At 40.4% G+C, this 13187-nt stretch overlaps 1 protein-coding gene across 8 annotated transcripts in view; it reads right to left on the bottom strand.

Annotated features, from left to right (window-relative positions):
- LOC139407217 (sorting nexin 9b) overlaps nucleotides 1-13187 on the bottom strand; it is a 32942-nt gene extending 19755 nt beyond the window's left edge. The window contains exons 1-4 of one of the 8 annotated variants that reach the window (XM_071150792.1): nucleotides 12692-13187; nucleotides 4783-4869; nucleotides 4219-4293; nucleotides 2755-2871 (exon numbers count right to left, since the gene is read on the bottom strand). In XM_071150792.1, the coding sequence (XP_071006893.1) occupies nucleotides 2755-2871; nucleotides 4219-4293; nucleotides 4783-4869; nucleotides 12692-12703 (291 nt within the window). In that variant the 5' untranslated portion in view covers nucleotides 12704-13187. The remainder of the gene's footprint in view (nucleotides 1-2754; nucleotides 2872-4218; nucleotides 4294-4782; nucleotides 4870-12691) is intronic. The other 7 variants (XM_071150785.1, XM_071150784.1, XM_071150790.1 and 4 more) reach the window with 7 other exon arrangements.

Below are 13187 nucleotides of genomic sequence, written 5' to 3'. Positions count from 1 at the left end.
TGCACACTACGTAAAAATAGCCTATAAAGCCAACAAATAAACCACTGCAGCCTGCAGGTAGAAAATATTTGGATAAAATGAAATATCCTAAGGGAGAGAGCTGGAAAGAGTTTTTAAATACATTGAGGAACTATTGTCATTCTCAATCGATGTAAAAACAGACTTCGCTTGTTTGCTGTTTGAGGTGAGGAAAACATTACTTTGAGAAGCTCCACAGCTCATTACTGGTGGTTTGTTAAGCCAACCAGAAATACTATCAGATCCCAAAATTGGCACATTTATATGCCTACATTAGTGCGCAGGCCAGCTAGCCTATAGGCCTAGTTCTATGGGTAATCTACATTGACAGGAGCGCTCCAAACAAAAGACAATGACTAAATTGACAACTTGGAAGTGGAATGAAATGAACCAAAAAGTGTTTCTCACAAGTGTAGCATAGGTTGTGCACTCTGGAAACAACGTGTCCACTCCGACAATGCGAACAGCAAAAGACTGGAATAATATATTGAGTACATAATTGGCAGAGAGAGTGCATTCTGGACAGAGATGTGCATCTTAGCCACACTCCCCTTCTTCTTGGACTGTATCATCCCCATGGCCTCTGCAATCGATTAGTTCAGAGGAGCTAGCCAACAACACACCTAACACAATAACTTCAAACTGAAGCTGGAAAGACCACAAACTAGCTGACCTTCGTTAATGTACTACCTTTTATCAATTGACAATTCTTTGTATATATCCATAAAAATGATGTCAGCTGATTCATGATTTCGACTGGCTGAGAAATACTGCCTGCCTCTCTCTCTCGTCCCGACTCATTACTATGGAACAGCTGGAGATTGAATTGGAATATTGAAACAATGTTGCAAATGTCAGAGAGACAGACAGCAAGCTTATACAAATCTCTGCTGTTTAAAACGAAATGTTAGTCTAAAAGAAATGTGAGATAATGTCTAGATGCTTTTTATAGTGGAAATCAAGTTTATAAATTGCCTGGCTGGGCTGATGAGACACTGGATTGCGCAGTCAGATGGAAGAGTAAATAGGCATTTTAAAGTAATAGATTTAGCCAGTGGTAACTTGTGAAATAGACACCGGCTGGAATGTGGTTTTAACCAATCAGCATTCAGTATTAGAACCACCCGTTGTATAATGAAGAATTATGCTGTGCATTATGTATTAAACCACCCAGACACCTCAAAGATAGTCAGTCATCCTTCTGAACTGAGCAGGAAGGAAACTGCTCAGGGAATGATACCATGAGGCCATTGGTGATTTTAAAACAGATACAATGTTCAATGACTGATGGGAGAAACCTGAGGATAGATCAACATTGTAGTGACTCCACAATAAATTACCTAAATGACAAGGGTGAAAAGAAGAACACGAACATGCTAAATAAATATATTCCAAAACATGCATATTGTATGCAACAAGGCACTAAAGTAATAGTGGAAAAAAACATGTCAAATTAATACATGTTTTGGCCTTTGGGCAAATCCAACACCACACATCACTGAGTAACTGCCTCCTTATTTTCAAGCATGGTGGTGGCTGCATCATGGTATGAGTATGCTTGTCATCAGCAAATACTGGGGAGTTTTTCCAGGATTAAAATAAACGGGATGGAGCTAAGCACATGCAAAATCCTAAAGCAAAACCTGCTTCAGTCTGCTTTCCACTAGACACTGGGCGAGGAGGTCACCTTTCAGAAGGACAATAACCTACAACACAAGGCCAAATCTACACAGGAGTTACTTACCAAGAAGTCAGTGAATGTTCCTACTGTAAGTGGCCAAGTTTTTACTTAAATCTGCTAGAAATACTATGGCAAGACCTGAAAATTGCTGTCTAGCCATGATCCCCAACAGCTTGACAGAGATTGAAGAATTTTAAAAGAATAATAGGCAAATATTGCACAATCCAGGTGTGTAAAGCTCCAAGGAGACTCAAAGCTGTAATGGCTGCCAAAGGAGATTCTAACATGTATGGGCTGAGGGAGCTGAATACTTATGCAATGATTATATTTTAGTTATTTTATTAATTTACAAAAAATATATATAATTTTTCTTCCACTTTGACATGAGTATTTTGTGTAGATTATTGACAACAAAATGGAAATTAAATACATTTTAATCCAACTTTGCAACAAAATTAAATCCAAGAGATGCGAATACTTTTGCAAGGCATGGTGTTCCCATTCACTCATACTCACATTCTATTGTATTTTTCAATACATACACAATCACACAATGTAACCCCCTGTCTTTTGCGGAGTCCTAAGACCAATATCTAAAAACAGGGATAATTTAAAACCCACAACCGTGCAGAAATAGCTGCTCTTCCTTCTTCATTTCAGAGGTTTGGATGGGTAGAATAATATTCATTAGATGAATAAAAGACTGAGGTCATCCCTCAATTCTGCACTCTGCTATCTCTTTCACTCAAAACGTCACACCACCATGGTATCGTTGGGAGCAGTGCATTGTGGTCTAGCTTGGCACAGAGGCCACTGTAGCAGGGAGGGACTAGTATAGAGTGATAAGAATTAGTAAGGGGTGAGTCACATGTAAAAGCAGAGGAGAAGAGACAAGGGAAGTATGATATAAAGAAGTATTGGGACAAAAACCCAAAGGCAGACAGAGACATGAGGTTACACCACAATTATGATGATTTAAAAGACATTAGCTCCTATTTGAAATTAAATATTTTCTCACTGTGGATAAACATGTCATTACTTCTTCAGTGTGCTACCTGGTTCTGAGTGGTGTTGTTGGCTGGGGCAGCGAAGGCGTCAAAGAATGATAGGTCTGGGGCGTGGGCAGCTACTGGGGCAGCTACATGTCCTACATTTCCCCCTCCTCCTGGGAGCTGCAGACAGAAGAGAAGCGACAAAGGAGACAGAGAGAGAGACAAACATATTTACAAACAACCACATTTTACACCTTCAAGTTCTAAGCTCAAGTTATGGTTGATTTATAGAAGGTTGAGTGGCTAACCACCTGGGAGGCCACTGAAATGGTATAGTTATGGTTGATTTATAGAAGGTTGAGTGGCTAACCACCTGGGAGGCCACTGAAATGGTATAGTTATGGTTGATTTATAGAAGGTTGAATGGCTAACCACCTGGGAAGCCACTGAAATGGTATAGTGAAACTAATTGAGTAGCCATACACTGATGAACAAAAACAAATCCTAACTAACTCTTTACTCAGCAGAAGTAGCCCTGTTTTGTATACACCTCCCCCTGAGATTGTAGCCTGGTGTACGGAGATAGAAACCACTTGCTTTAGAGACACAGTGAACTTTAGTCCTGCTGTTTTCACTGAAAAGAACAATAACAGCATGTGGATATCAGTTGTCAATGGGAATATTATGACCCTGTGTGGAACCAAAACTATCTAGGACAGCTGGGGAGGTAACTAAGGGTCAAATAGCTGGTGGGAGTCTGCCCAATAGTAACAAACACGCACTTCCATCTTGTGAATAAAGAAAGTAAGCACTGATCAGTTAGGGTGATGAGTTTTTACTGGTCCTCCAAATACACACACACACACACACACACACACACACACACACACACACACACACACACACACACACACACACACACACACACACACACACACACACACACACACACACAGCGTGATCTGTTACTGCTGTGACTACTCGGTGCTGTTTGGAGTAAGACTAAACTGTTTAGCAGACCTCTCCTCTCTCTGCCATCGACTGACTGGACAGAACTCACATCTCTGTCTTGGCTTTAAGAAGACCACAGAGTGACTCACCCCATACTGAAGTTGATACTGTATCACAGAAACACACTACTCAGAAGGGTCCCTACACCACTGCATTACATAAACATAGTGATACAACCCCCAGTCCCGAAGGAGGTATATCCTGTCCTGGTTTCCCAAAAGCAGAGAAACTTGGCGAGAGCTGCCTTTTCCTTGACCCCCTTCCACAACCCTGAGCCCATTCCCATTGACAATCCCAGTAACACGACACAAGCTATTTATCCATGTGTAGTAACACTGTAGGTACACTACTAACAGGTTCAGGCTACAAGGTGAATGCAACTGGTAAAAAAAGAAAAGTAAATTATACATAGAAGATTTAAAAAACGGTGAAACAATATATGAGAAGGAATAAGACATTGATATAAAGTGTAAATGAAGCCAGTTCCATCAACAACACTTCAAGCCACTCCCTAACCTCAATGTAGTCTTCTGGCACTAGTCCAACCTCTCCTCTGGAATTCTGTGCTTCTATCCAGCCTCCTCCAACACCCTGAAACAAAACACACCAATAAGAGAGACTGTGATTGGCTTTGTGAGAAGAGAGTGTCATGATATGACGTGATTGGCTGATGACAGATTTGATGATGAAACAGTTAGTCACTGCAGTGACCTTTGAACTGCCGTTCCCGCATGATAGCAGTGACTTTTATTGTCTATGTGATCATGTGAGATATTGATCATGTGACTTTACACGGCTGTAAACAGGACACAGAATATAGTTGAGCCAGCAAGACATGATACTTTTATACTCACATAAATGCACACAGAACTGATGATGTGCATAGTGTGGTGTGAGGGGGAAAGATGAGAGAAAGGGGGTTCGAGAGAAAAAGATACTGTATGAGGACAAAAATAGAGACAGATAGAGAGATATGTGGAAGAGAAAGACAGCGATAGAAAAAAGATGGGTAACGATAGGGACAGAAAAAGATAAACGGTGTAATGAAGGGGGGGGGGGGGGGGTCAGTCACGTGCTCACCTGATTGGTGATAGTGACTGTCTCTCCCTCTCTCACGGTCAGCTCGTTGTTTCCAGGCTCAGCAGTGAAGTCATACAAAACCTGTGCCTGAGAGAAACACAACAAGAGTCAACACAATCAGGGCCAGGCCAATCAGGCCAAACACAGACACACATCATCGTTTATCTGCTGAGGAGTGGAGTGAGGAAATCTCAACCTCAAACAAGCTGAACTAGTTCTGCTGCCAAGGACTTCTGCTGTGCGGACTCAACCTCAGCACCTGTATATACATCTCAAACAGAGCTTGAACCCTGATAGGCCCATTCCGACGGCCTCAACTCACCCTAGTGACTCAGTCCACTAGACCAGTGGTTCTCAAACTGTGTGTGTGTGTGTGTGTGTGTGTGGGGGGGGGGGGGGGTTATAAACTTACTCTTGAAAGTTGTAATAGTAGAAAGCACAAGGTGCAATTTCAAAAATTGGGTAGTGCATCATCAGTTCCTCTTGTCATGTCAGTCATTGCATACCTATACATTTATAGATATTTATAACTTGTCAGAAATGTCCAGATCAACTAGCCCATGTTAATGTTATTTAGCTATGATGTTTTGCCCATAGATTGTTGTAATGTTTGAGTCACTCAAACATCACATGAATACACATTAGACTTGGCAAAATGTGCAGAGTTAGCTTAAAAATGGAAACATTTTATATGCACCCCATGACAAAATGTGTAGAATTAAAGGAAATAAGCTTTAAACCTGCTAAATGTTCTCTCCGCCAACAAGAGGGGTGTGAACAGTTTGTGAGATAAACAGAGCTTGTGCCCATAGAAATAAGCACGTGTGCAGGGGGGATCTGACAGTGGGAACAGTGTTCTTGACAAGGGGCTCCTTCGAGAAACAGTAACCTCCCCCAATTCCCTCTACGCCTCTCTAAGAGGGAAGTGAGAGAGAAACAAGTGATCATATCACTCCAAGATTAACCTCTTTCACTTCTTCACTGACGCCATTTTTAGACAGCTCAGCTTGACCTCTGCACAGATTGGTCTATTGGTAACCCCAAGGCTACAGCAGTAACTTCAAAGAACGTTGTAGCATTTCAGTATCTCTGGGAGAGGTAGGAAGCCAATAGTTATTCCTGGTTAGGTCACATGGTCAGGGAAACCTCCTGGCCTATGCTATGTACAGAAGATAAAAGAGGGGATGAGAGTCTCGGACAAAAGAGGGAATGCTATTGTCATAATGGTGTAGAATTCACAGAGCTACGTCAGTGCTTGGGCAGCTAGCGTATCGATTAGACAGACTGAAGCAATGTCTGTGGGCAATTCCACGGTAACGGAATTAGACTTTGACTCAAGTTTTTTCACTTTAAAATGTACTTAAAAAAATAAATAAATTGATTCCAAAGTTCAACAACTTAATAACTTCAACAGAAAATGTAGAAAAATAATTTAGTGGAAGAACTGTGCCAATGCAAACTTTGGTAATGGAATTACGGTAAAATCTCCATCAGGCTTTAATGGGACCAGATTTTTTATGTACTCTAAATTAAGATTCAAAGATGTCTGCAGAAAGAATTGTGTGTCAGCAATGACATGGCACCTTGAGTAAAAAATATATATATTTTGGTTATTGAACTACAGTAAGTGAAGTGGATTTACACCCTGCAACAGAATTACGGTAACGGAATTACATCATGGGTCCCTGATGTGTAACTTTGGACATCACAGCCCAGTGCAGCGGAGCACAGGAGAGTACAGTGCAGTACGATACAATACAGCACAGCAGAGTAGGGTAGAGTTCAGTACAGTAAAGTAGATCATAGTTCAATACAGTCCAATATACTGTACTATACCACATTGGACTGTACTCTACTGTGCTCTACTCACTATATTGTATTGTGGTGCCCTACTCACTATTGTACAGTACTGTAATGTACTCAATACTGTATTCGACAGTGCTCTACTCAATACTGTACTCTACTCACTGTACTGTACTTGTGAAACATACAGTACCAGTCAAAAGTTTGGACACACCTACTCATTGAAGGGTTTTTCTTTATTTTGACTATTTTCTACATTGTAGAATAATAGTGAAGACATCAAAACTATGAAATAACACATATGGAATCATGTTATTTATTTATTTAACCTTTATTTAAAAAGGCAAGTCAGTTAAGAACAAATTCTTATTTACAATGACCCTAACCCTAACAACCCTGGGCCAATTGTGTGACACCCTATGGAACTCCCAATCACGGCCGGTTGTGATACAGCCTGGAATCGAACCAGGGTCTGTAGTGATGCCCACACGTAGTAAACAAAAAAAGTGTTAAATTTAAATATATTTTAGATTCTTCAAAGTAGCCACCCTTTGCCCTGATGACAGCTTTGCACACTTGTCATTCTCTCAACCAGCTTCACCTGGAATGCTTTTCCAACAGTCTTGAAGGAGTTCCCACATATGCTGAGCACTTGTTGGCTGCTTTTCCTTCACTCTGCAGTACAACTCATTCCAAACTCTCTCAATTGGGTTGAAGTTGGGTGATAGTGGAGGCCAGGTCATCTGATGCAGAGCTCCATCACCCTCCTTCTTGGTCAAATAGCCAATACATAGCCTGGAGGTGTGTTGGGTCATTGTCCTGTAGAAAAACAAATGATAGTCCCACTAAGTGCAAACCAGATGGGCTGTGGTATTTCTGCAGAATGCTTTGGAGCCATGCAGGTTACGTGTGCCTTGAATTCTAAATAAATCACTGACAGTGTCACCAGCAAAGCACCCCCACACCTCCTCCACCATGCTTCACGGTGGGAACCACACATGCAGAGATCATCCGTTCACCTACTCTGCGTCTCACAAAGACACAGTGGTTGGAACCCAAATTTGAGATTTTTTAGTCATCAGACCAAAGGACAGATTTCTACCGGTCTATGGTCCATTGCTAATGTTTCTTGGCCCAAGCAAGTCTCTTCTTATTGATGTCCTTAAGTAGTGGTTTCTTCGCAGCAATTCGACCATGAAGGCCTGATTCACACAGTCTCCTCTGAACATTTGATGTTGAGATGTGTCTGTTACCTTAATTCTGTGAAGCATTTATTTGGGCTGCAATTTCGAGGCTGGTAACTCTAACAAACTTATCCTCTGCAGCAGAGGTAATTCTGGGTCTTCCTTTCCTGTGGCGGTCCTCATGAGAGCCAGTTTAATCATTGCAATTGAAAGCTTTTTGCGACTGCACTTGAAGAAACATTCAAAGTTATTGAAATTATCCGGATTGACTGACCTTCATGTCTTAAAGTAATGATGGACTGTCATTTCTCTTTGCTTATTTGAGCTGTTCTTTCCATAATATGGACTTGGTATTTTACCAAATAGTGCTATCTTCTGTATAGCACCCCTAACTTGTCACAACACAACTGTTGGCTCAAACGCATTAAGGAAAGAAATTCCACAAATTAACAAGGCACACTTAATTGAAATGCATTCCAGGTGACTACGTCATGAAGCTGGTTGAGAGAATACCAAGAGTGTGCAAAGGGTGGCTACTTTGAAGAATCTCAAATATATAATATGTTTTGATTTGTTTAACAGTTTTTTGGTTACTACATGATTCCATGTGTTATTTCATAGTTGATGTCTTCACTATTATTCTACAATGTAGAAAATAGTACACATTAAATAAAAACCCTTGAATGAGTAGGTGTGTCCAAACTTTCGACTGGTGCTGTATTTGAGATTCTTCAAAGAAAACAATTATGAGCTGAACAGTATGCCAGTGGAAGGGAGGACAGTAGCAGGTAACCCAACTGTGGTTTGTGACTATTATGATTTCCCATTGTAGCAACTTCAGTTGCAGTAATTCCGTTACTGATTTTTTGGTAATTCCGTTAACAATTTAGTAATGAATCACTTAATCATTCAAACAAAGAGGAGTAAAATTATCAGTAAAATTACTATAACTAATTGGTAGGTCTACCAGTGCCTTCATTAACCTGTTGAGTGTAGGGGGCAGTATTTTGATGTTTGGATGAAAAACATACCCAAATGAAACTGCCTATTTCTCAGGCCCAGAAACTAGAATATGCATATAATTGTCAGATTAGGATAGAAAACACTCTAAAGTTTCCAAAACTGTCAAAATGTTGTCTGTGAGTATAACAGAACTGATATTGCAGGCGAAAACCTGAGGAAAATCCAAAGAGGAAGTGCCTTCTATTTTGAAAGCTCCCTGTTCCATTGCATGCCTTCGCTCCATTTAAAATGGATATCAACCAGATTCCTTTTCCTATGGCTTCCACGTGGTCTGAACAGTCTTTAGACATAGTTTCAGCCTTTTATTCTGAAAAATGAGCGAGAACAATCACATCGCGTCAGTGGATGGCTGGGTGCCAGCAGAGTTTTGCATGCGCCAACAGCTTGGAGCAGACATTTTCTCTCTCTCTCTCTCTCTCCTATTGAAAAAGCTACGGTCCGGTTCAAATATTATCGATTATTTATTGTAAAAACAACCTAAGGATTGATTATAAAAAACGTTTGACATGTTTCTACAAACTTTACGGATACTATTTGGAATTTTCGTCTGCCCCGTCGTGACCGCTCGAGCCTGTGGATTACTGAACATAACGCGCCAACCTAATGGAGGTATTTTGGATATAAAAATAATCTTTATGGAACAAAAGGAACATTTATTGTGTAACTGGGAGTCTCGTGAGTGCAAACATCCGAAGATCAAAGGAAAGCGATTCATTTTATTGCTTTTCTGACATTCGTGACCAATCTACTTTGCTGCTAGCTGTTTGTAATGTTTTGTCTGCTGAGAGAGATGTCCTTACATAAACGCTTGGTTTGCTTTCGCCTAAAAGCTCTTTTGAAATCTGACACGCCAGGTGGATTAACAACAAGCCAAGCTATATTGCACTTGTGATTTCATGAAAATGTAATATTTTTAGTAATTTCATTTGAATTTGGCGCTCTGCAATTCAGCGGATGTTGACGAAAATGATCCCACAAACGGGATGGGTGCGCCAAGAAGTGTTGACTTGACTCCACATTTTCTTGTGTACAGCCTGAACTCAAAATTGATTACATTTGAGTTTTTCACCAATACACACACACAATAGCCCATAATGACAAAGTGAAAACATGTTTTAAAAAATGTTAGCAAATGTATTGAAGATGAAATACAGAATATCTCATTCATATAAGCATGCACAGCTGAGGCAATACTTTGTAGAAGCACCTTTGGTAGCGATTACAGTTGTGAGTCTTTCTGTGTAAGTCTAATAGCTTTCAATACCTGGATTGTGCAACATTTCCCATTATTATTTTCATTCTTCAAGCTCTGTCAAATTGGTTGCTGGTCATTGCTAGACAACCATTTATGTCTTGCAATAGATTTTGAAGTAGATTTAAGGAAAAACTGTAACTCGGCCACTCAGGAACATTCACGGTCTTCTTGGTAAGCAACTCCAGTGTAGATTTGGCGCACATCTCCCAGTGTCTGGCGGAAAGCACCCTGAACCAGGCTTTCCTATTGGATTTTGCCTGTGCTGAGCTCCCTTCTGTTTCTTTTTATCCTGAAACACTCCCCAGTCCTAAACAATTACAAGCATACCCATAACATGATGCAGCCACCACTATGCTTTAAAATATGGAGAGTGGTACTTGGATTTGCCACAGAACATTACTTTGTATTCTGGACAAAAAGTGAATAGCTTTTTCCACCTTTTTTACAATTTTACTTTAGTGCCCTGTTGCAAACATGATGCATGTTTTGGAATATTTTTATTCTGTACAGGCCTCCTTTTCACTCTGTGAATTAGGTTACTATTGTGGAATAACTATAATGTTGTTGATCCATCCTCAGTTTTCTCCTATCACAGCCATTAAACCCTGTAACTGTTTTAAAGTCACCATTGACCTCATAGTGAAATCCCTGAGCGGTTTCCTTCCTCTCCGGCAACTGAATTAGGAATGATGCCAGTATCGTTGTCGTGACAGGGTGTATTGATACACCATCCAAAGTGTAATTAATAACTTCACCATGCTCAAAGGGATATTCAATGTTTGAAGTTGCCCTTCTTCGTGAGGCATTGGAAAACTTCCCTGGTCTTGTGTAGGCCAGTGACAAAATAAATCTACATTTAATCAATTTTACATTCAGAATGTGTAACAACAAAATGTGGAAAAAGTCAAGGGGTGTGAATACTTTCTGAAGACACTGTATTTGTTACTTCTATGAAATGTCATTATCGTCCCTCTTCACAAGGGCATGAAATTAGAAAATATTTTAAAGATACAGTATGTGGGTTTTTGGTAACGGAATTTAAAGGCACAAGGCAATATGTCTTGAATTTACAGAAAGGTAAGGAATTTCTCCAAAACTAAATATAAGTGTTGATATTAGTTGACAGTGGTCTTTATCTATTTCTGATACCTTTTAACACTTCTGTTTTTTCCAGAAATCAAAGCCTTTACTTATTCCTAATTTTTAGGATGGAAAATGGTTGAAAAACATATCTATGCCTTAATTTCCCAAAAATATATACTTTCATTTGACACCCAATTTGATATGCTCCTATGAATTTCACATGTTGGTGCTCACGGGTCCTTTTCCATGGAAATGCCTGTCTGTCTCGGTGTCTGTCTGTCTGTCTCGGTGTCTGTCTGTCTGTTTGTTTAGCACCTTCAGCCTCTGAATAGAGGTCTATTTTAATGTTAGCCTCCCAGCCAGCTTCCACGAGGCCGGGAGAAGACGGGGGACAGAGAGGGGGAGGAAGAAAGAATGATACCATAGACAGAGTGAGTCAGTCAGTTTTGGCGGAAATGCAAGTTGTCAGAAGACTTTTGGGTGCTCTTTAGCTCAGTGTCTGGATATACAGCTAGGCTACACACTGAAGCTGATGGAAGAGAAGAGCGTTGGCTAATACAACATTCCTAATGATTCATAGAATGGATTACAATGAGATGAGAGGGTGGAAGCAAATAGCCAACATTCTTTGGAACGTCTGGACAGACCATAAAAAGGAATGCAGAACTTAGGCTACATAATAGGATCTATTTGATGTGGCCCTCGTGTAGCCTACATACTCTTGCTGATGATAAAAGTACAGGAATGGCTGACATGTTTCAGTTGAATACTCCATAGAAAGGCGGAACCAAATAGTCAAGATTTCTTAGAATGTGAAATCAATTTCAATTCTGTCCTTCAAACGCTACCCCAAAAGGAAGCATGCAGTCTCAAGCGAAATCACCAGAGATTAACTCAAAAGACAGCATCTTTTATACAACGTACACCTCCATAGAATTCTAGGATGCTCCATTATAGAATGTTAGAGGAGGAATCCTTCATAGAACGAATGGGCCTTTCCCTTTCATTCCAAGCCAGTCTATTTCACGCCTAGCCTCATCGTAGCATTTTGCACATAATAATAACAGCTATAGATTACATAGTACCCTGCATTGTGCAATGTTAGTAGCTTGGTACCTTAGTTATCTTTAGTGGGCTTTTATGCGTATCAATAAGTTAACGCCAAAGCGTTTAACATTTTCACCCTCTGCCACAAAGTTCTGTGCTCAAAGCACTACACTTCCCAGAGTTCTTAGCGTAAAGAAATGACCCGCACTGGAAGGGTAATAAAATGTCACAAGACACTTTTTAATGATACATATTTTCCATGTACATATAAAAGCGTTCCTAAGCCATTTTGAAGTACAAACAACAGAGAAAATAAAATGTCTTCTCCCCTGTCTTAATACCGGGGAAATAGTTCACAAATGTAACCAATTTCGAGGTGAGCGCCAGACTGAAAATAGAACTCTCACAGCCCTGATATTCTCCTTCTCCGACTAACTCTGGTGCTAAAATAATTCAAAATGGATAGATCGCCAGCTTTCAGAAAAAAAACACTTCTGTAAAGATGTCATCCTACCTTGTTTGCCATTGTCGGTGCATTAATCTATCATTACAAAACGGGCCAAGGTTTTCGTGGGTTACAAATCCTCAGCCAGACATTTCCTCGCAGCTCAACTGGGCGAAAACAAGGCACTTCTTGGGGCGAGTCGTCGCAGAACAAATTTTAATACATCACTAAATACAAGATGCCCTTTAACCTCAAACCTGAGAGAGACAGCTAAAATGGTTGAGTACGAAAAAATCCGCGACAGTCAATCCCAATTGTGTATATCCAGTCAACAAAAATATGACATTTCTTTATAGCGAGTAAATAGCTGAATTGACTCCAGAGCCCGGGGAGCAAGATTCCTGTAGCCTACCGGTAGTAAGAAACCGGAAAGAAAGTGGGCTCAGTCCAATGGTTCTCCCAAGACCAGCAGGCCTATAGACTATGTATGTATATGACAAGTTAGTTGTGTGAGTTTGTAGATCCAGGTCAGGACTCTCCTATCCCTAGTAGCCTTGGCCAAGCT

This window comes from Oncorhynchus clarkii, chromosome 4 (genome assembly GCF_045791955.1).
Source record: "Oncorhynchus clarkii lewisi isolate Uvic-CL-2024 chromosome 4, UVic_Ocla_1.0, whole genome shotgun sequence".
In the NCBI taxonomy this organism is placed as follows: domain Eukaryota; kingdom Metazoa; phylum Chordata; class Actinopteri; order Salmoniformes; family Salmonidae; genus Oncorhynchus; species Oncorhynchus clarkii.
The sequence above is the reverse complement of the archived record's forward strand: the minus strand, read 5'-3'. Positions and strand labels throughout refer to the sequence as shown.